At 40.3% G+C, this 22,623-nt stretch overlaps 1 protein-coding gene across 5 annotated transcripts in view; it reads left to right on the top strand.

The window, feature by feature from the left end:
* The first annotated feature begins 4,075 nt into the window (after window positions 1-4,075).
* PTPN12 (protein tyrosine phosphatase non-receptor type 12) overlaps window positions 4,076-22,623 on the top strand; it is an 85,068-nt gene continuing 66,520 nt past the window's right edge. For 2 of the 5 annotated variants that reach the window (XM_072791414.1, XM_072791411.1), the window contains exon 1: window positions 4,076-4,242. In XM_072791414.1, the coding sequence (XP_072647515.1) occupies window positions 4,144-4,242 (99 nt within the window). In that variant the 5' untranslated portion in view covers window positions 4,076-4,143. Of the gene's footprint in view, window positions 4,243-5,126; window positions 5,212-22,623 lie in introns of all 5 variants that reach the window. The other 3 variants (XM_072791413.1, XM_072791412.1, XM_072791416.1) reach the window with 3 other exon arrangements.

Here is a 22,623-nt window from a genome sequence, read left to right as displayed (position 1 = left end):
TAAGTGGGTCGGCATTCTGAAACACCTGTGCCATTTTTAAAAAATTTCCCCAAATAAGATCAGCTTCCATTTTCTCCATTTGGGTGTTTCTATTGAAGATACTGCCATTCTTCCTGTCACCTAGATTGAAAGTCTAAAAAATTTTTAATTAAATAGATTTAATTTTGTTGGAAAAGTAATGCATACACAGTAATATTTAGAATATAAAAAGGTATACACAGGGATCCCTCGGTGGCGCAGCGGTTTGGTGCCTGCCTTTGGCCCAGGGCGCGATCCTGGAGACCCGGGATCGAATCCCACGTTGGGCTCCCGGTGCATGGAGCCTTCTTCTCTCTCTGCCTGTGTCTCTGCCTCTCTCTCTCTCTGTGTGACTATCATAAATAAAATTAAAAAAAAAAAAAAAGGTATACACATTTGAAGTTGTCTCCTTTTTGCCAGGGCCCTCCTACAGGCAAACACAGCTAATGTTTTTTGAAATATCCTTGAGACAAATTCTGTGTTCAAGTATTTTATCCACATTCCATTTTATATAAAAGTAAGAATACCATAAACACAATGCCTAGCTTTTCTCATTCCGTAAGTAGATCTTGGGACCTACTCCACATCAACGTACACAGATTATTTTTTTTTATAGTTTGGCTTCAAAAAACCTAATTATATGGATGTGATTTTGTTTTTTAACCAGTCCCTTTTGAAATGCAGGCCCCTTTCTACTCTTGCCATTACAAATAAGGCTGTAATAAGTTTGTGTTTGTATACACCTATAAATATTACCTCTAAGGTTTTTTCAGCCAAAGCACGTGTGAGGTTTCCATTATTATACATTTATGGCCAAACTGCATCCAAAGATGTGCAGATTTCTCTCACAATTCATGCATGAAAGTTCCCATTTGCTGAAACTATGCATAGCCCTGCATTGTCAAACCTTCTGATCTCTTCCAACCTGGCAATTTCAGTCATTTTTAATTCTACCTCCTTTCTTGTCTACTAAGTCAGTCCCTAGTTCTGTGAGGTCTTTGTCTCTCTCACCTCCATCTATGTCTTGTAACCTTAAAGCTTTTTTTTTTTTTAAAGACTCTTATGTATTTGAGATAGAGCAAGAGAGAGAGAGAGAGAGAGAGAAAGAGAGAGAGAAGGAACATAAGCGGTGCAGAGGGAGAGGGAGAAGCAGGCTCCCCACTGAGCAGGGAGCCCAACGTGGGGCTTCACCTCAGGACCCTGAGATCATGACCTGAGCTGAAGGCAGATGCTTTAACCAACTGAGCCACCCAGGCGCCCCTAGTTAGTTTTTGTTGCTTCATAATATTGGCTCCCAATACCTCATCCCATTCTCTCCCCTTATTGTGATTTAACAACAACAACAACCACAAAAAGCCAGATTACTATTTTCCTAATTTCATGTCTATTCTCAAAAACCTTTGGTGGCTCCCACTGACAATATGAAATCCAAGTCATTAGGCAGGCATTCAACACTCTCTAGAATCCAATCTGTCTATGTTAGCACCTTCACGGGCATATCAAAGTTCTGCCTCAAACTTCTGCTGTGCTGTCTTCGTGTTTTTTTGTTTTATCGCTTCTCTTACCAGGGAGCTCTTCTTTTTTGTTCAATTCCACATAGACTTCAAGGTCCCCTGAGACCACTGCATGTTGCTAACGGGGTCCCAACTTTCTCAGAAATGTTAAGCCATCCAACGTCTGTATCATGCATTTGGCATTTATGAACCCACAGTATAACTAAGTTTATTGTTTTTTTCCTGTCTCCTGAACCAGGCTATAAACACTAAGAAGCCATCCCTAAAACATTTTTGCATCTTTCACATACACACATATTTTGAGGTGTTCAAAAATTATCTGTAAATTGAAAGGTGACCTAAGTATACTAAAATGCTAAGTAAGCCTTTGCAAAAGAGTCAAGATACATAACGGTACTCTACATTTGTTTTCCCTAATCTACATCGGATGCCAAAGGTAGATGCTAGGAACTTAAAAAAACACTCAAGTTTTACAAGAAAGAGAGAGAGAAGGCTGTCAGTAAGAGGAAAAGTAAAAATACTGCAAAAACACTAGACAATATGAGGCTCCGTACTCAAAACAAGTCAACACATCCAATCAGTCAGTCCCTAGATTGTTACTCAACTTGTCTAGCATATAGTCATCAAATACCCTCTGGGTTGTACATTCTTTTGATATATCAAAAGTACAGGCACTCCTCATCATCTGCCCATTGCTTTGCTTAGAGTTTTAATTTCTTTCCCAGTTCTGGGGGGAAAAGGGTTACCTACAGGGTGACCCTTGGTGGGTGATCAAGACCAGATCCTGATCTTTTCCTACATCCAGTGGAAAACTGAGTCTCAGTATCTAATTAAAGTAAAATACTCCAGACCCTTGTTTCCAATGGAGCCTAACTCGGAAACTGAACTATTCTAAGTGAATCTTTGAGTACAGGACAGAACTATCTTTTCATATGCACATACACCACTTAGATACATAGGAGGTTGAGGAGGGCACACCTGGAAGTGCGTATTTCTGAGAGCAGGACTGGACTGGCATACATCAGTTGTGCATTTTAAAGAGAAACATCGTTCTTTGAAACAGGAAAAATATTGTACCCACCTATATTCTTCAAGGAGTTTTATCGTTAAGCTCCATAGTGGTTCTAAACATTCATCTGGGAGGAGGGGGCTAGCACGCATGTTCCCTATTTTCGACCCATTCCCTGCCCAAGCTTATCTGATAAATTTCTTGGGTGTGGGTAGGAGGGATCCAGAGAAGTCCAGGGATCCAATCATTCTGTCCTGCCACGTTACCACACGTTTACTTTCCTTAGTGAGGGGCAATCCATCTAAGGGCTGTACTGAAAGCAGGAAGGTCTGAGTTCTAGTGTTGGCTCTGCTAAGGGTACGCTGGGGGCAGGGGTGGGCCCAGGCAAACCACTTTCTTCGCAAAAATGGTGAATTAGATTAGGACAGATTCTCTCTAATTGCCAGAAGACTTGCAAAGACGCACACAAATTCATCAAGTCCATTCTATGGAGAAAAAAGCCTGTTAATCATTTCTGTCCGGAGGGCTGCGAATCTGAGCTCCAAAGCACAAAGTGCGTCTCATTCAGCCAACACAGGCGTGGCAGGTGTTCGGGTGCGCTCCGGGTCTCAGGGCTCACCCGCCAGGGCTGAATCTGCAGACGGATCTGCAGAAGGCCTTTCATTCAAGGAATATTTGGCTTGTCCCGGCCGCAGCCACTGCCCGAGGCGGCAAGGTCAGGCGCCGTCAGCATCCCGGGCCCGCAGCGGGACCCAGACCCACCCGCCCCGACGCGGGGGGACGCGACTACAGTTCCCGGCATGCCTCTGCGTCCCGCCCCCCCCCCCCGACTCCCGCGGGCCGGGCCTTGTGGCCGCAGGGCGGCGCGGAAACACTCGCAAAGTGCGCTTTTCCCACCAGCGGGCCGTGAGCCCGCAAGTTCCAGCGGAAGTCTTCCTGGACCGACCAGGGTTTCCTGGGCTCGGAGGCGCACCCCGTCCTGCGGGACGCCCCACCCCCGGGCGCTCCAGGCGGCCCCGGCCGGACCACGCCCCGGAAGTGGCTCCCGCGGCCCCGCAGGCCGCCGCGGGCCTCGCAGCCACTGCGAGAGGGTCTGGGCGCGGCGGGGCGGGCCCGGGGGCGGGGCCCGCGGGCGGGGGCGGGGCCTGGCCGGGCGTCTCGGCGCCTGGGGCGGGGCCACGGCTCGGGGGCGCGCGTCTGGGTGGCGGCGGGGCCGCGCCCGTGGGGAGAGGCGGCGGCGGCGGCGGCGGCGGAGGGCAGTGGGGCGGGGGTGGGGAGGAGGGACCGGGCCGGGGGGCAGGGCCAGGGAGAGCCGAGCTCCTGAGGCGGCGGCGGCGTCTCCAACGGGGGAGGAGGAGGGCGGGGACGAGGATGGAGCGGGCGGGGGGTTGGGGCTGGCGCTAGCCGCAGCGGCTCGCCTCGGACCGGGGGAGCGCGGCGGCTGCTCCTCGAGTTGCGGCGTCGGGCGCCGGGCCGGTGCCGCCGCTGCCGCCGCCCCGGGCGGTGGGGGGAGCGGGGCGCGGGAGGCCGGGCGGCGCGCTGGGGAAGGCTGAGCGGGCGCTGCGCCGGGCGGGCGGGCGGCGGCGGCGGGCGCGCGGGAGGATGGAGCAAGTGGAGATCCTGAGGCGGTTCATCCAGAGGGTCCAGGCCATGAAGAGCCCGGACCACAACGGGGAGGACAACTTCGCCCGGGACTTCATGGTGAGTCGCGCCCCGCGCCGCCCGTTCCCGCCGGCGCTTTGTGCGCGGCCGTGAGCTGAGCAGCGGGGCGGACGGCCCGGGCCGCCTCCTCCTCCGCCGCCGCCGCCGCCGCCGCCGCCCTCGGCCTCCCTCCGCCGCCGCCCGGCCGAGCCCGCCCCGCGCGCCGCCGCCCGCGACCACCTATTGTCTGCGGGCCGGGAGCGTGCAGCCTGCCCCGCCCGGCGGGGTCTCCCGGGGGGTCTCCCCGCGGGGTCTGCGCGCGGGGTCGGGGCGAGGTGACCCGGGGAGCGCGGCGGGGCGGAGGGACGGGGGCGCCAGGTCAGCCCCGGCCCGGGGCCGCCCTGCCCCGCCGGCCGCGGAGGTGGGCACGGGGCGCTTGGCCGCCGCGACCCCCGAGGACCCCCGAGGACCCCCGAGGCTGGGCCGGGGTCGGCCGCGGGCCCCGACACCCAGGTTTGCGGTGGCGCCGGGGTCCCCGCGACGTTAGGTCGGAGGGCCCGGGTGTGCGCGGCGCTGCGGCTCCCGCTCCCGCTCCCGCAGGAAGCCCCCGCCGACCCCTGGGGGTGTCGTCGGAGGCGGAGGGGATGTGACCATCACTTCCTATCCGGGGTGGGGGCGGGGAACTCGGGAACAATAGTCCTGGTGGGGCGGAGGCTCCGAAGCGGCCGGAGCGCTGCACCGGGAGATAACCTTCCCTGCCCCCCCTTCCGCCCTCGGCTCGGCGCACGGGCTGCGGGAGGTGCGAGGTCCTGCTCCCGAAGTCGCCCGAGGCACAGCCCCTAGGAGGGGGTCAGGGCCAGAGGCGTGGGACCAGAAGTCCGCTTCCTACGTCGCCCCCCCTCCCCTCCACCTTTTATTTTTCTGCTGGACAATGTTCCCTTTAGGGTTGTTTCTCGGCTCAGGAGGCGGTGGTTGCGGCGGCTGCTCCTACGGATGTTGCGCAAGACCGGGGCGTTGGAAACTCTGGAGGTCTGGGGAATGGAAAAGGAAGTGGGACTTGGGGAAGTGGCTGCTCCTTGGCCGCGGCGGGGTTCGGGAATGGGAAATAGGCTCGGGAGAGGTTGGTCCCGGGCAAGGTACCCCCCGCAGAATGATCCCTTAACCCCGGAATTCTCCATTGTGAAAAGGACACACGGCTAAGTCCATAAAAATGAATGGGCAGCACACATTGTCTAGGGTTTTTGTTTGTTTGTTTGTTTCAAAGTGCAGTTTGATTGTTTACAAGGTGCCGCTGAAATGACTTTTAGCCCTGAAAATGCTTTTTCACATTTTAAAGAGACTCGGTTATCTACAGTTTTAGGCATTAAAATTGCTAACAGCTTGTACAATAGATCGTTGACCTTATACAGCAGTGTAATAGTATTGTTGAGCTTCGTGATTCCCGCCTTCCTAGACCGGTGAAAGAGGATGGGAGTGAGATTTTGTTAGTATCTTTCGAAGATGGAAAAATGTAGGTAAAATAATCTGTGTCCTGTTTTGGACATTTTCTGTGGATATTTAGCCTATGTGTTTTTGATCCGAGGAAAATAAAGAGGGTATTTTCTCTTCTTACTAGTGAGAATTGGGTCGTGCCACTCAGAAGTAATTGGAGGGAGTCCCCTTTTTCCTTTTTTTTTTTTTTTTTTTGGCCAATAGAAAATATTTACTTTTAGGGCATTTTAGAAGTTTAAAACCAGGCTTTTGCAGTCTTATTTTCGTTATGGAAGAAGAGGTGGTGTGGTCCTTGGTCACTGTGAGTTTGCATGCTAGTCATCTTGTTATCCCTGGGCATATCCTGTCAGGAAAGAGCATTGTTTGGTGATGAAGGCCGTCAGGACAGGTGCCCAGTCTCTGAACTTATGTGCAGGGGAAGTAGCCTTGGGGTTCGTGCTTTGCGGATGAGTCAGGGATCCTATTGGAGATTTCATTTCTGAAGGACTGAGTTTCTTTTATCTTCCATAATACCTAGGGATAGATAGGTGATTCTACGCTGGAGATTTGATGACTAAGGCTATTCTTTTATAGGGCTTGCTTTTTTTATTCCATGACTTGATAAGCAATAGCTATAATTAAGCCTGCTAGATAGATGGTGCTGCTTTTTCCCTTGACTGGAAGGCTAGAGGGAGACCATGTCCCCTGTGCTGTGGAGAGAGAATAGAAGATAAGCTAATAATTTCAAGTGTTCTGTTACTCTTAAATTCTTATGTGGATCAAAAATGCATTATTAAATTGTAGCATTTTAGAACTGAGCCTTAGAAATAATCTATTATAATACTATTCAGTTATAAAGTACTAGTTTTTTTGATTTCAAATTTGGAGATTATAGAATAATAATTAATAATGCCTTACTCTTAGGAATGTGGGGTGGATTATGTTCTTCCCTTTGTTGTATCCAGCCTTCCTAGTCCTGTCACCCAAAGGCCGTCTCTGTTAATGTTCTTAATGCATCTGTTTGACGGTGCTGTTTATTTCATTTTATATTGTTGGGTTTTTTTCCCAACTTATCATTTTGATAAGTACTTTTCATTTGTAAAAATCCAGTAGCTATTTAATATTTCAGTGGCTATATGATATTTTACTTGGCAACTATTTTATAGCTTAACCATTTCCTTGTGATTGAATATTTGGCCATTTATTTTCTATTATGAACATTTATGGGTAAAACTTCCTTATTTTGGATTGTTGCATAAGATATCTTCCAGTAGTGGAAGTACTAGGTAAAAGGATATTTATTTATTTATGAGTTTACGAGTTTATTAATTTATTCATGGGAGATACAGAGACAGAGGCAGAGGGAGAAGCAGGCTCCCTGCAGGGAGCCTGATAGGGATTCCATCCCAGGAGTCTGGGATCATGCCCTGAGCCGAAGGCAAAATGCTCTACTGCTGAGCCACCCAGGTGCCCCAGATATAAACATTTAATGCATGTTTATAAATAACCTTTTGAAGAAGTTGTATCAGTTTATACGACTGCCAGTAGTACATGAGCGTTCATTTAATTCATTTGATGGTTGGAAAATGGTTTCTTGTTTTAATTTGAATTTTGTGTTGACTAGTAAGGTTAGGGAATTTTCCACCTGTCATTAACTATTTTGAGTTGTCTATTCCTGTCTTGGTGTGTTGTGTCCTCTCCAGCCCACCATTAAAGAGGAGAAAACTAAGATATTGAGGTGGTGTAAACTACAGCACCAAGATGATTACTTATTCAACATCTGATTTGTGGCAGATGCAGGACTCGATTTGAGCATCTTGACTTTAAGTCTTCTTACAAGATGGCAGACAGTGATCATGACAAGTAAATGTATAGGATAGAGTGATGTGTAATCGTGTTTGATAGACCTGGTTTTATGCTCATCTCTTTCATTGTATAGCTGTTGGACCTTGGGCTGGCCACTTTGAAGAAAATAGGATGACTGATTTCTGTCATCTTTTAAAGAAGAAAAATGCTACCTAGTTCATAGGGCTGAGGTATGGGAGTGATTATTTAGAGTCATCATTTAACAAATCCTGGTGCTAAAGTCTGTGGTCTCATATAGCTAATTTATGTAGTCAGTTACAGATAACTAGACATAAAAAGAAAAAGGTATCTGGGCTTTTGTTTTCAATCATTTTCTTGTGCTTTTTAAAGCTTTATAACGTCTAGGGGTGCCTGCCTGGCTCAGCCAGTTAGGTATCCAACTCCTGATCTCAGCTCCAATCTTTTGTCAGGGTCATGATTACAAGCTCAGCACTGGGCTCCATGCTGGGAGCCTACTTAAAAATAAGTAATAAATGAATAAATCTTTACAATGTCTGAAACATTGAAACAAGCAGTAGATTTCTCTTGATCAGACTAAAGTTTATCTAATTTATATTAGACACTTGTATGTAAAAAATAATTACAGATGACACGTAAGCTACAAGTAAATATGGCAGTTTCGGCTTAAAAACCAGTTCTCTCTCCATTCATGAAGGTGAAAACAAAAATATAATGAGTGAATTCAGTTGAGTATTTAAAAAACAGGATGCAGTAGAGGTGTGAATTTCAGGACTTTGTTGTGAAGAGTATTTACAGACATTTTTCTAAAGCCAAACTGAGGTATAATAGCAAGCTATTCTACGTTAAAATGCTATTTAAAATAACTCTGATGTGTTGTTTTTTTTTTTTAAGATTTTATTGATTTATTCATGAGAGAGGCAGAGACACAGGCAGAGGGAGAAGAAGAAGGCTCCATGCAGGGAGCCTGTTGTGGGACTCGATCCCGGGTCTCCAGGATCACACCCTGAGCCGAGGGCAGGCGCTAAACCGCGGAGCTACCCAGGGGTCCCAATTCTGGTGTTTTAAACTAATTTGAACTTAATTTATCAACCAAAAGTACTCAGAACTACTGTAGAAATTATCCATTTCAAGGGATTTATTATATAAAACCATCTGTTCTACAAACAGTAATCCTGACATAACTGCTCAAAGCAACCTGTCTGCTTGCTTTGTTATGATTAAATAATTGTTAGACCATTTTTATTTTACTACAGTAATGTTAGTCTTTATAAGTTATTTTAAGTAAAAAAGAAATTAACATTTCTGTCCCTTTTATATTCTAAACACTGTGCCAGATACTTTACACCCTATCTTACTTCACATGTCAACAATTTATGAGATAGATGTAAATTGAATCTTACACATGAGGAAGCACACTCTGAGAAATTAAGTATTTTGCTTGACTTCAGAACCTCTGTTCTTTTTAAAAATTCATTTATTTATTTATTATTTTTATTTATTTTATTTTTTTATTGGAGTTAAATTTGCCAACATATAGCATTTTTAAAATTTATATATATATATATATATTTTTTTTTATTGAAGTTGTTTGCCAACATATAGCATTTAAAATTTATTGATTTCAGTAATCTCTATATCAAGCTGGGGCTCCAGCTCATCACCCCGAGATTGAGTCTCACAAGCTCCTTCAACTGAGCCAGCCAGGCACCCCAAAACCTCTGTTCTTTTTGTTCTGTTTCTCCAGGATGCAGCTGAGGTCCTTTGGGACCTGGCTGGGACTAGGCTAGTGGTGGGGAGGGTATATCACCATGCAAAGGGATGGAAGTTTTAAAGTTGAAGATGTTTGGGGCGCCTGGGTGGCTCAGTCTGTTGAGCTTGGGACTCCTGGTTTTGGTGCAAGTCATGATCTCATGGGTCCATGGATTGAGCTGAGTCTCAGCGTGGAGGATTCCACTGGAGATTCTTTCCCTTTACCCCTCCCCCCACGTGCAAGCTTGCATACTCACTCGTGCGTGCACACTCTGTCTCTGAAATAAATGAATAATTCTTAAAAAAAAATTAAAGTTGAACATGTTTAGGGGAGTGGTAGATAATCACCTAAAAACAGTAGTTCACACCTTTTGGTCTCTAGAATCCTTTATAGCCTTAAAAATTATTGAGGGCTCCAAAAAGCTTTTATTTACTGTACTACAAACTAAAATAGATATATAAAAAAAATCTGCTTAAAAAAATAATAAACCCACTTCATATTAACTATAGATAATTATTATTCAAAACAGAAAGTAATTAGTGAGAAGAAGCATTATTTTTATATTTTTGCAAATTTCTTTAATGTCTGGCTTAATAGGAAACTGGATTTGGGTTTTCGTATCTGATTCGTTCATATGGTTGCAGTGTTTGTACTCTAGAAAACGCCACTGTACACTCTAAAAAGGAGAATGAAAATGATTTTTAAAAATTACCGTGCCTTAGGTCTGTGCATTCCTATATTTACAGGTGAGGAAACATAAATTAATATTATTAGGAAAAGAATTTTAACTTCATGGACTCTCTGAAATGGCCAGGGGCTAGGCTGTCCCTGAACCATACTTTGAGAACCAGTGAAGTAATGCATGGTAAGGGCTAATGGTGATGCTGAGAAAATTAGGTAGGGGTTAGATTGTGAAGATTCTTGCATCTATGCTATAATTTACTCAATAGATCAGTATTAGTGATTTTGAATAGTTCTATACTACAACTCTTAGGGTCACTTGGAAAGTGGGCAGGTGTTAAGAAAATAAACATAGTAACTGAACATTCTAGCAATGTTAGAACTACTAACTACTTACCCCCACCCTCTGCCACAGACTGCTTTAGTATGAGCCTTCACTTCTTTGATACAGATAGATTCTGGATAGCCACTATATGTTTTAAGAAGGGTAAGCAGTCATTTGGCAGATTTGTGTTTGTAGGGGTTGATTCTGGTGGCAGTATTAAGGATGGAATTAGTGATGAAGGAGAGCATTTTGGAAGCTGTTGAAATATAGGAAGTGAGATAAGGGTCTGAACTAAACTAAGATAGTGGAATAGAGAGTATATATAGGATCTGATAAGGATTAAGAAAGAAGTCTCGATTCACTAGATGTGGGTAGTCCAGGAGAAAGGAATATTTACAGTATGACTCCAAGTTTCCTGGTTTGGTATACTATCACCCAAGTTAGAAGATACCATTTGGTATGGTTAGGAGTACGGGAAGAGAAAGAAGTAGAAGAGACCAAGCAGAAGGTGGTTGGAGGAAATTTCAAGGTAGAAGAGAATTAGTTTAGTTTAAATGTGGTAAACTGAGGTGCCTGAGACATCAGGCAGAAATGTAGAGCTCAAGAAAGCTGACAGGATGTAGTTAAAAATTTGGAAGTTGCCATATGAGCATATAAAAGGTATTTGAAAGCATGAGAGGGAATGAATTTATTCAGATGAGCGTATAAAGTGACCAGCTTTAGGTTGGAGAGCAGCAGCATTTAAAGAGCAGCCCGTATGCTCAGAGAGGAGGGAAGGGAACCCAGAGGATGTCAGAAAAGCCTGGGAGGGTTTCGGGAAAGGAGTAGTTAGCAAAAACAAATACTTCTAGAAGGACTGGTAAGGTGAGATTGAGAAAGTACCCATTCTGTTTGCCAAGTAGGAGTGATTTGGTGACCACAAAAAGTGGTTTGGGTAGGATATGGAAGAGTCTAGATTGTAGTTGATTGAGGAGAAAATAGGTCAAATGAGTATAAATTCTTAACATTTACATTTAACATTTTGAAAGTAGATGGTAGAAACTGGAGGAAGACAGATTGAAGGAGAGCTCCCCTCATAAACTTTGCTTTTTTGTGTGTGTGTGTTAAAGGTAAGATAGGTGCAGTATTTTATATGTTTCTTAACTATATGTGTGTCCTCGTTTGTGAAATGATTGCTGTTTAAATATAATTTTATTTTTTTTTAAATATAATTTTAAAAGACAGATAAGAACTTGTCTTTTGGTTAAATGAGGCCTCTAAAGCTTTTTAAAGTTTGGGTTTGAAATGTTAGAAAACATGAAGTGAAGAAAGATGGAAAGCCTGGAAGATTTTATGCTGCACAGCCGAAATAAGTATAAAAATTTTCATTGTTAAAGTGTTAAATGCTGTGGATTGAGGTGTTTTAAAAATCAGTAACAGCTTTATTGAGAGATAATTCACTTAATAAAACTCCTTGATTTAAGCTGTATAATTTAATAGTTTTTAGTATATTCACAAAATGATGCAGTCATCATTATCAATTTTATCACCCCAAAAAGATACCCCATACCCATTAGCAGTCATTCTTCCTCCCTTTCCTATCCCTGACCTCGAGGCAACCACTAATCTACCTTCTGTCTCCATAGATTTGCTTCATACAAATGGAATCATACAATATGTGCTGTTTTGTGACTGAGTTCTTTGACTTAATATAATGTTTTCAAGGTTCGTTCATGTGTTGCAGGAATTGAAACTATTTGACTTCTTATTATGACTAAATAATATCCCATTGTATGGATATACCACATTTTGTTCATCCATTCATCCACTGATGGACATTTGAATTGTTTCCACTTTTTGGAATATTTTCTTTATATAATAATACATAAAATAGAATACTTTGTATTTTATGAATAATGCTACTATGAATATTTATGTACACATTTTTGTTAGGATATATGTTTTCCTTTATCTTGGGTATATATCTAAGAGTAGAATTAATGGGTGATATGGTTGGACATTTTGAGGAACTGCTAGACTGTTAAAGCTGCTGCACATTTTACATTCCCACCAATTTCTCTACATTCTCACTAACACTTGTCCGTCTTTTTGATTATAGCCATCCTAGTGGGGTGGAGTGTATCTTGTGGTTGACTTGTAGGTTTTTAAAATATCCTAGTGAGTTTATATAAATGGTTCTGTATGTTTAATGTGTCTTTCAAACCTAGAGTGATAGGAAGTATTTTCTTTTTGCATTTGCTACTGGTTTAGTTTCTAAGCCATCCTTTGATGAGTATCCAGCCAAACATATTTCTAAGTAACTTAATAAGTGGAAGTAAACTTTTAAGTAACTCTTTCCCTATGGCTTACCAGAGACAGCATACTACAAATTTAATAGTTAATTCTCAAAAAATTTTATTGTATGTATTTACTTTCAGAATAGTGCTAGCTTTTTTTTCATTCAATAGTTGACATTTAGTTTGGAAAAGGTTTTTGACAGTTTGAAAGTAAGACATTAACATTCAGATTAAAACTTTTTTCTTCATATGTTAAATGCTTCTGTGTTTCTATAACATTCAGTTCATTAGATTCATAAACATTTACATTTCTGACTTCCCTGGACTGAAAGCCTCCAGGGCTAGCAATTGGGACTTAATTATCTCTGTATCCTCATTGCTTAATATAGTGCCTGGCACTTAACAGGCATTAATGGCCCTTGCATGAGCAGAAATTGTGGTGAGCTTGAAACTGTAAGACAGAGATTTATTCTTCAGGTGGATTCTTTTTTTTTTTATTTTTTTTATGTTTTTATTTATTCGTGAGAGAGAGCGTGTGAGAGACGCAGAGACACAGGCAGAGGGAGAAGCAGGCTCCATGCAAGGAGCCCAACACGGGACTCGACCCCGGGACTCGAGGATCACGCCCCGGGCCGAAGGCAGGCGCCAAAATGCTGAGCAACCCAGGGATCCCCAGGTGGATTCTTCAAATGGTCCAAGGGATTTGTCTCTTAGAGGAGCAGAACTGCTTTTCCCCTTTCATTGCGTACACACTTCTGTGTATGCTTACACAATGTGTTTGTGTTTTTAGTACCCACTGAAAAAATTTGAGATAAAGTATCAGGCTGCATTCAGGAAAACTTTTAGATAAACAGGGTTTTATTAATTGTAATATCTGCTGCATAAATATGAAAGATAGTACGTATTTTTCTCTGGATGCTGGTTGATATGTGTAAGGATTCAGGGAACCACTTGAAGTAACTGCTTATGTATCCCCCACCCCGTGACTCCTACTTGGGGACCATTATCTTAGAATATTAACTTTAATAAAATATCTACTTTTAACTTTTGATTTTAGGTTCCATTGATAAAATCCAGATACCATGTTATTAGCATTTCTTCAAAAAATAGTGGTATCTTGTAACTTGTGGGTGTTTTGGAGTGATTACAGCAATAGCTGTTGTTCTCTTCTTGCTTCTGGTTTCTTGCCTCATCCAATCCATTCCGCATATCATACTCACTTTCCTAAAATACCATTTTCAAGTGTTGGCATCTGTGGGATAATAGAAAACACTGGTTGTAAAAATCAGGATATGTCTATTTTAGTCCCTGTGTTGCTCCTTAGTTCTGTTTTCATCAATAAGTTTATTTAGGATGGTACTGGAAACATGGTTTTATCTTTGGGATGCCTGAGTTACTCAGTTGATTAAGCATCAGAACTCTTGATCTTGTTCAGGTCTCCCCCCATCTCAGGGTTACGAGTTCAAGCCCCGCATCGGGCTGCATGCTGGGTATGGAGCCTACAAAAAAAGAAAGAAAGAAAAATGGTTTTATTTTTATTATCAAAAATGTAATTTCAAAAACAATTCAAGGCTCCCTTTGATGACCATTAAAATTATTAGAATCTTAAATGCCCAGGCCAAATCAAAGCATCAGATCCAAGCTCTGATTCTTTTCTTTTCTTTTTTTTTTTTTTTTGCTCTGATTATTTTCATACTGTAATTATATGCTGTCTTCCCAATTTCCCTCTCTCCTGTCCTCCCAATTTTATAACTTTTGCCCTAGTTTAGAATCACAGGCCAATAGGATAAAGTCTGTACTTCTTAGCTTGGCATTCCAGAGCCTTAACATAGTTTGTCACCTTTGCAGTGTTAAAATCCTGTACTCTGCAGTATATATATCCCCTTCCTTCTGGAATAATCTATATCTTGTCCTTGAGCATTCCCACTGGATGAATGAAATTTTATTTGTGGTGTACTATTAAACATACTTTTTCCATTTTTTAGAAAACTTCTTAACCAGTACCTTGAAGATCAGAATACTGAAAATTCTGACCCTGACCTCAAACTTAGAAGCAAAAATGTAATTAATTCTCTGGGGTAAATATTTTAGCCCAGTTTATCTTAAGCATTTCTCCATTGTAATATCTCATTGTAATGTTATCTGTATTGTAATACTATCTCTATTGTAAAATTTGATTTTTAATATCAGGAAAAAGTTTTGCATTAGATTTGAGTTCAAGACTTGCCTAATGCAAGTCCAGTGATACGCAGTTATTCTAAACCTCACGACACCCTAAGTTTCTTCCAGATAGTTGAACTTCTCTCTCAACATTTCATATTTTCTGTAGTATTTTTAGATTCTTGGGTTCTTTCGATTCTAAAAAATTTTTTAGATTCATGCAGTCAAACCCTAACAATTATCTCCTTCTCTGTGAAACACACAAAAGTCTTATTTCCATTTGTATAATATTGTAGTGTCTATGAGCTGCCTTATGGCAGATAAAAGTTGTTGGTCCCTCAGAGTTTTTCCTAGAAAATACGGAATGTGGATCATGTTAATCTCAGACGCTTTGGGATATATGCTAATGTCTACAATTCTTATAATAACTATTCTTAGATGTAATCTGCATTTGAAAAGCTATTTAACAATATTGGAGTAGCTATCCTAGTAGGCTCTGAAGGAATGCAAAAATGTATCCCTGTCATCCTTCCATGATTCTTGCCATCCACTGGTTCATAAATAAGCGATTTCTGGAGTTCCCACTATGCCCTAGGCACTTGTGTTTAGAATTGGCAGTTGAAAATATGAAAGTCATTTTCCTCAAGAAGTTTACCAACTGTGAACAGACTTAGGAGAAGCAGCAGGAAGTTTCCATTGAGTGAGCTTCAGGGGGTCTCTGAACCCTTTCAAATTATATTTAATACTTTTTGTATATGCCCATTTTGGTGGAGGTGGGATAGAGAAGGTTCATAGCTCTTAGATTTTCAAGGGGCTTGGGTTCCAAAAACCTTTGGAACTTCCAGATTAGTAGAAAGATAACAAGGTTTGAGCTACACAGGAATTTTTATCCTGGCTATGCTTTGATTTTAAGCTGGTTGTCTCGGGAAATTGTGGATATATAGTACCTACCTAGATGGACCAAGGTCAAGATAGTATGTATGTAAAGCTAGTAACATCATCTGTACAAGGTACTCAGTAGTAATTCAAGATGTCTTATTATTCTAGTGGAAATGTATTCAAGATTTAAACCTTAGAGGCAGGATATGCACCGTTTTGGCAAAGAGAGCTCATTTGAACTGACTCTTTCTTACAGGAAGAGTTTGTCAGGTGAACTAGCATAAAGGCATTTCAGATACAGAAAACTAACAGCACTTAAAAACACATAGAGATAAGAGTTTTGGTTTTTAGATGAGAGGAACAGAGTGGTAAAGTATATAAAATAAACAAACCCTATATACTGAAATATGGAAGGGAATTCCCAAAGGGAGACAACTTAAATGTTGAGTAGGAGATGAATATGAAGTTGACCTTTGCATTTTTTAATGTTTTGGTGAGGAGTGTTTTGATGTCTCATTATTATGACATAGTTGTTTATTCTTACAGTGTACAATTTGGTTGGTATGAAAGAGCTTTTTAAAACTGAGTTCCAAAAAATAAAAATAAAAATAAAAATAAAACTGAGTTCCAACCATGTGGTCAGTATTCTTAATCTGGTAATTTTACTTTATCCCAGGTATATAAAATAGTACTTTACATAGTTCTTAAGATCGTTAGATCAGTTTTTCATTGGCTTCTGTTAAAAGTGGCCTGTAAAAAAATTACATTAAAAAAAATCTTTAGGACCTAGACCTATTTATAGTGGTAGACCTCTTGCTTAGTTTGAATTTCTCTGCAAATGTGAGTTTTGCATAAGATCACTCAAGAGTGTTTGAGACTACACATTTGGGACCAGAACCAAAGTGAGAAAGGAAGGGGAGTTCTAGATTCCATGGTACAAAAATGTGGAGAAAAGCTTTTCTGGATAACTTCTTCCCACATTATGTACAATGGATTTACTCATAAGTTATAGACCCTTTGATAGGAAAAGAAACATTAAAACTGTTTAGAAATTAAGGAGTTTGTAGCAGGTTTTACAATTAGAGGTTGGCAGAGCTGAGTTTGTCCCAAGTTATAAAAGCACATGCTTTTTCTATGACATGATGTTGCCTAGGCCAACAATTGCATTCTCACTATTTAGGGAAAACAGTAAAAAAGCAGAACATGAGAAATACAGAAAAATTCCTTGTTGGTATAGTTTTTGTTTGCGGCCTACTTCCAAACTAGCTTAAATGAAAAAAAAAATCAATTGCAATAGAATATTGCCCTTGAGCTACTTGAAGAACAGAAACCAAGAATTGGAGAGCTGTCCATAACCTTACCTTCTCTCTTCACAGCCCTTCTTTCTATGATTTATCAGTTTCTCTGTTTCTAGAGGGCTTTTTGGATACTTGTCTTGGCTTCTTGGCACCTGCTTTATTTTTCTCTCACTGCATTTTGACTTTCACTGTTCTGAATAAAGGTATTCTGAATTAAAGGTATCCATCTCGGTGTCTCAACTAACTCATTCATTTATTTCAGTTTAGGGTAAGAGATCAGAATGACTAGAGTTGCTTGAGCTCTTTTTCACATTCCTGAATCAGTCAACTCACCAGTGAGAGGAGTATTGTGTGAATTGACCAAGTAGGGAGCTTGTTCAGATGTATGGGAGGGGGAAGGGACTTTTCTTAGGTAAATAGAATGATCATTCACTAACTAGGCAGGCAGTCCGAAGAGTACCTAGTCCAAAAATCCTTGAAGCAAAACTGAAAAAAAATTTAACTATTGAAGTTTCAGCCCCAAATAAACTTCTACTCACTTTCTTTCAGAGAAGGGGAAAAGAAGTATAAAGAGTCCTTATGACTTGAGAGATCATTCTGTTGGCTCTAAAGAGTCCTTATGACTTGAGAGATCATTCTGTTGGCTCTGGTAGGGTGTTTAATTTCACATACACAGTACATATTAAACACCAGGCAAATTTTTGGTGTGTGTGAAAACTATAAAATTAAGATAGTCTCTAAGTTGCATATTAATGGAATCTAAAATTTGAATTGTATTTTTTCAGTGTTAAAATATGGAACCAGAACGTTTACCTTCTTGTAAGTAAATCTTATTTAAAGATCATTTTAGGGCAGCCCTGGTGGTGCAGCGGTTTAGCGCCGCCTGCAGCCCAGGGCGTGATCCTGGAGATGCGGGATCTAGTCCCACATCGGGCTCCCTGCATGGAGCCTGCTTCTCCCTCTGCCTGTGTCTCTGCCTCTCTCTCTCCTGCTCTGTATCTCTCATGATTAAATAAAATAAAATCTTTAAAAAAAAAAAAAGATCATTTTATTGAAGTATTATATAGTCATTCTTTTTTCACTTCTCAAATGTGTATCTGAAATATATCATTATCTGAAAGACTAATGTATTTACTTCACAATAGATTTTGCTTCAACAAAATAGATCTGTAGTTCTTTTAGAAGTTCCTGAATCATATAAAAACTGAGTAATGTAATATCTTGCCTTGTCAATAGTGTGCATGTCCTTTGTATCTGCTTCCCTCTGTATCTCTCTGCCATGTTTTGTCTACTCATAGTTTCTCTAGCTGTCCATTCACCTCTTTGTGCCTCAGATTAATGTGTATTAGAAATGGGTATTAGAGATAGATCAGGATGTACTGTGTAATTTAGAAATTTCCTATAATATATGCCTAGTGTTTGTAATTCTTTTACTGTTTTTTAAGTAAGATCTACTCCCAGTGTGGGGCTTGAACTCATAATCTTGACATCAAGAGTCACATGCTCTGCCAACTGAGTCACCCAGGTGCCTCTGTAATTCTTTGCTTTTAATACTGTAAATAAATGACACATAAGTGGAGGAACATAGAGTAGATGGATATCAATAATAGGATTCTGCAACTGAAATAACTGGTTATGTTCAAATATTTATTGCTAAACCTATTCACTGACATTATTAGATTTTCAAAATAAAAAGTTTTTCTTGTTTAATTTATAGTATGAATAATAGAAGGCTATTAAAGTAAGAAAACTATGGTTTTAATGCTTAATATACCAGATACTTTGGTCTTTTCATTTTGTGGAAAAGTAAAGAGATTGGATGTTTTAATAGTTCAAAAGCTTGAAACAAAAAAATTTTACTTGTGAAAGTCAATGTTCATAGGAACTATTATTTCCTTTCTTGATTAATAGGTAGTTACTGGCTAACTCCACCTGCTCAGCCTCTTCTTCATTTCTTTAACCCCCATTGTAATTTGATTTCAGGATCTACTATTTTGCTGAAATTGCATTTATTATGGTTGTCTCAGATCTCCAGGGCACATCCAGTAGATTCTTTACAGTAGTATGCATCTTTGTTTGTTGATACCTCTTTAGCATTCAGCAATAATTACTGTCTTTTTTTTCTGAGTCCTTAACCTGATGTTGAAACATTTATACCTGTTTTTCTTTTTTTTTAACCTCTCTCTTTAGTCTTTCTCCTCTAATAGTGGCTCAGATGTAATATACCTTCTATTTTTTTACCCTATGGGAAGTCCTATGGGAAATATAATTGAATATTTAGAAATAAGAATTTTCCTAATCTTGTGAAACTGACTATAGTGACATGGTTGCTCTAATGTTGGTGAAGAGTCTCAAAGAATAATAAAATACTGATATTCTCTTATACTCTACATTCTTGTGATGACTAGCAGATTATTTTTAAAGTATTTTTAGAAAACGTAACAATCTAAACTAGAAGTATAGGATTAATATTTAACCAATCCTTCTGTTATCACTGTATTATATGCTAGTTTTTACATTATTTACAAGCTATATATCGGTTGCAAACCATATCTTGTTTTGCCATAGTTAATATTTTCAAGTATGTTCCTGAGTTATCTCACCATTTACTATTTTTCTTGTTAATGGAGGTTTAGAAAATTTTATTTTAAAACAGAATGTGGATTGAATAGACATATAAATTGTCACTATTTTATCTTTAAAATATGTTTTAACTAGAAGAGGGCAGAAAAATAATCTTTGATGCTAGGGGAAGGGAATTATAATTTAAGGTCAAGAAAGGAATGTGTAGATGTCAAGAAAGAAAAGACCAGACGGAAGTAGTAGCATATCTTTGTGATATATTTGATTTTAGCAATTTGAGTGTCTAGTGTTACATTGGATACTCTAGCAAATGTAGATCACAGTAGTTTTATCTGGATTAAATTTAGCCATTACTTACATATCCATGTAATTTTCAGTAAGTTATTTAAGTTACTCTTGGGGCGTCTGAGTGGCTCAGTCTGTTAAGTGTCTGCCTTTGACTTAGGTCATGACCCCAGGGTTCTGGGCTTGAGCCCCACGTCTGGCTGTGGGGAGCCTGCTTCTCCCTCTGTCCGTCCTCCTGCTCATGTGCTCTCTCTGTCTCTCAAATAAGTCTTTAAGCTACTCTCAATCTGAGTTTCCTTATCCATAAAACAGGAATACTTTGCCCTGTGAGAATTAGTAATAATATGAAATAAAGAACATAATGTAGTGTTAGATGTTGTTCTAAATAAATCATAGTTAGAAATGAAGAGTGATTAAGGGCATTAAGTGAGAAGTAAAATAAATGTGAAGGGAAAAGGCAACCCCTTGCTTTTTTTCGCTTTTGAACCTCTTTGATGATAGAGAAAGAAACAATGTAATGTAATTATCTGAAGATATCATTGATAGCAACTTGGGAGTTTTGACTTTATTCTCTAAGCCAGTGATTTCTAAACTTTTGATTACAGTAATTTTTAAGCATGCACCTTCTCAATATACTTTCATTAATTTATAAATTACATACTTATACAACTATGCTAAAATTTATTTTTTAATTTAAATTCAGTTAACCAATATATAATAGTATATCATTAGTTTCAGATGCTAAGATTTATTATAAAATACATATAAAAATTAGAATAGGATGAGATAAAGCCTATAAATAATATTCATAAATTTTAAAAATATTTATTAATGACAAAGGATATTCAGTAAAGTTAAAATACTTTGTAAAAGTCTTGATTTTAACACCTTGTAAAATAGTGATTTGAAAGACTGGCTCAGAGTTTAATTACTTCCTTAGATTAAAAAGATACCTGACTGGGCACCTGCATGGCTCAATCAGTTGAGCCTCTGACTTTGGATGATGTCTTGATGTCTGTGCCCTGGGATGGAGCCTGGTGACCTCAAGACTGGGTTCCATGCTCAGCAGGGAATCAACTCCGTCTCCTGCTGCCCCCTCCCCTGCTTGTGCATTCTCTCTCTCTCTAAAATAAAATAAAATAAAATAAAATAAAATAAAATAAAATAAAATAAATACAATATAATACAATAAAATAAAAATAAAATAAAATAAAAAATAAAATAAATAAAATAGATAACTGGGACACCTGGGTAGCTCAGCGGTTGAGCATTTATCTGCCTTTGGCTCAGGGCATGATCCCAGGGCCTGGGATCGAGTCCCGCATTGGACTCCCTGTGAGGAGCCTGCTTCTCTCTCTCTATGTCTCTGCTTTTTTCTGTGTCTTTCAGGAATAAATAAATAAGTAAAATCTTTAAAAAAAAAAAAAAGATAATTGACAGATTCATAGATCCAAATGGTTCATTAAATCATCATGCTTATTTTTATTTCTTTGTTTAATGTTTAATGAATGCCTACTGTGTGCCAAATGTTATTCTAGACTCTGAAGACTACAATTCCTGCAGCTTATATTCTATTGGCAAGAGTCATAGAATAACCTAATAAACAAGTAAATGTAACTAGGTCAGATATTAAGTGCAATAGAGAACAGTAAAACAGTAAGGAAGAAAAAGGAGTATGTCAGTTATCTATTACCACAGTAATGTTGTATAACAACCACAAACCTTAGTGGCATATAATAATAAATATTTTTACATGCTGTTGGTTGTCAGCTAAGCAGTTTTGCTGATCTTGACTGGGTTCATTCATGTTTCTGGGGGTTGGCTGGCTGTCAGCACATCAATCCTGGCTATGGCTGGGATGACTAGGATTGCTTGTCCCTGCTCCACATGTTTTTCATTCCCCAATAGGCTACATGGCTGTTGCAGAGGTGCAGGTGAGGGGAACAAATACACAAGACCTATTTAGTCTTGGAACTGGCACACTGTCACTTCCATTACTTTCTGTTAAACAAGGCAAGTTACAATGCCATATCTACTTCAAGGGGTGGGGAAATCAATTTCATCTTTTAAGTAAAAAAACCCTGCAAAAGTCACATGTGGAATTAATACAGGGAAGGATGAAAACTAGGCTTTTAATATGATCAATCTACCATATGACAAGTAGAAGAGATATTATTATTATTATTGTTATTATTGTTATTAAAGATTTTATTTATTTATTCATGAGAAATACATACACAGAGAGAGAGGCAGAGTCACAGGCAGAGGGAGAAGCAGGTTCCCTGTGGAGAGCCCAGTGTGGGATCATGACCTGAGGCAAAGGCAGGTGTTCAACCACTGAGCCACCCAGGTGCCCTAGGAGATATTAAAAAGGTGGTTAAGACATTGAACCAAAACTTGAAATGTAGTTATCTGCGAGGAAAGCATTCCAGACAGAACATTAAGTGCCCATGGACCTGAGTTAAGAGTGTTGAAGGAAGCTGTTTACTTGAGCGGAATAGGTGATGAAGAGAGTACTATATTTGTGGTAGGCTTGGGAGTTAGGGCTGACTATCTCTGTTCTTGTAGGTCATTGTAAGAATGGTCTTTAAGTAAGATGAGAATCTTTTAGGTTTTACTCTTAGGTATGATGTTAACAGGATCACCTTGGCTGCTATGTGGAGACTAAAATTTAGGAGGTTAAGAACCAAAGGAGAGACCACTTAAAGCTATTCCAGTAGTTGAAGCAGGAGGGCCTGAAGATTATGACGGTGAATTGAGGAAAAGGGATGAATTTGGAAGGCACTTCTTAGGTAGCATTTACAAGACTTGGTCATATTAGAAGGTGAGGAAGAGCTCATCTAAGCTAAGTTGGACACTAAGTGATAGGAGAAAGACAATACAGGAGGAAAACAATCTGAGGAGTTG

The sequence above is a fragment of the Canis lupus genome, chromosome 21, assembly GCF_048164855.1.
Source record: "Canis lupus baileyi chromosome 21, mCanLup2.hap1, whole genome shotgun sequence".
NCBI classification, from domain to species: domain Eukaryota; kingdom Metazoa; phylum Chordata; class Mammalia; order Carnivora; family Canidae; genus Canis; species Canis lupus.
The sequence above is the reverse complement of the archived record's forward strand: the minus strand, read 5'-3'. Positions and strand labels throughout refer to the sequence as shown.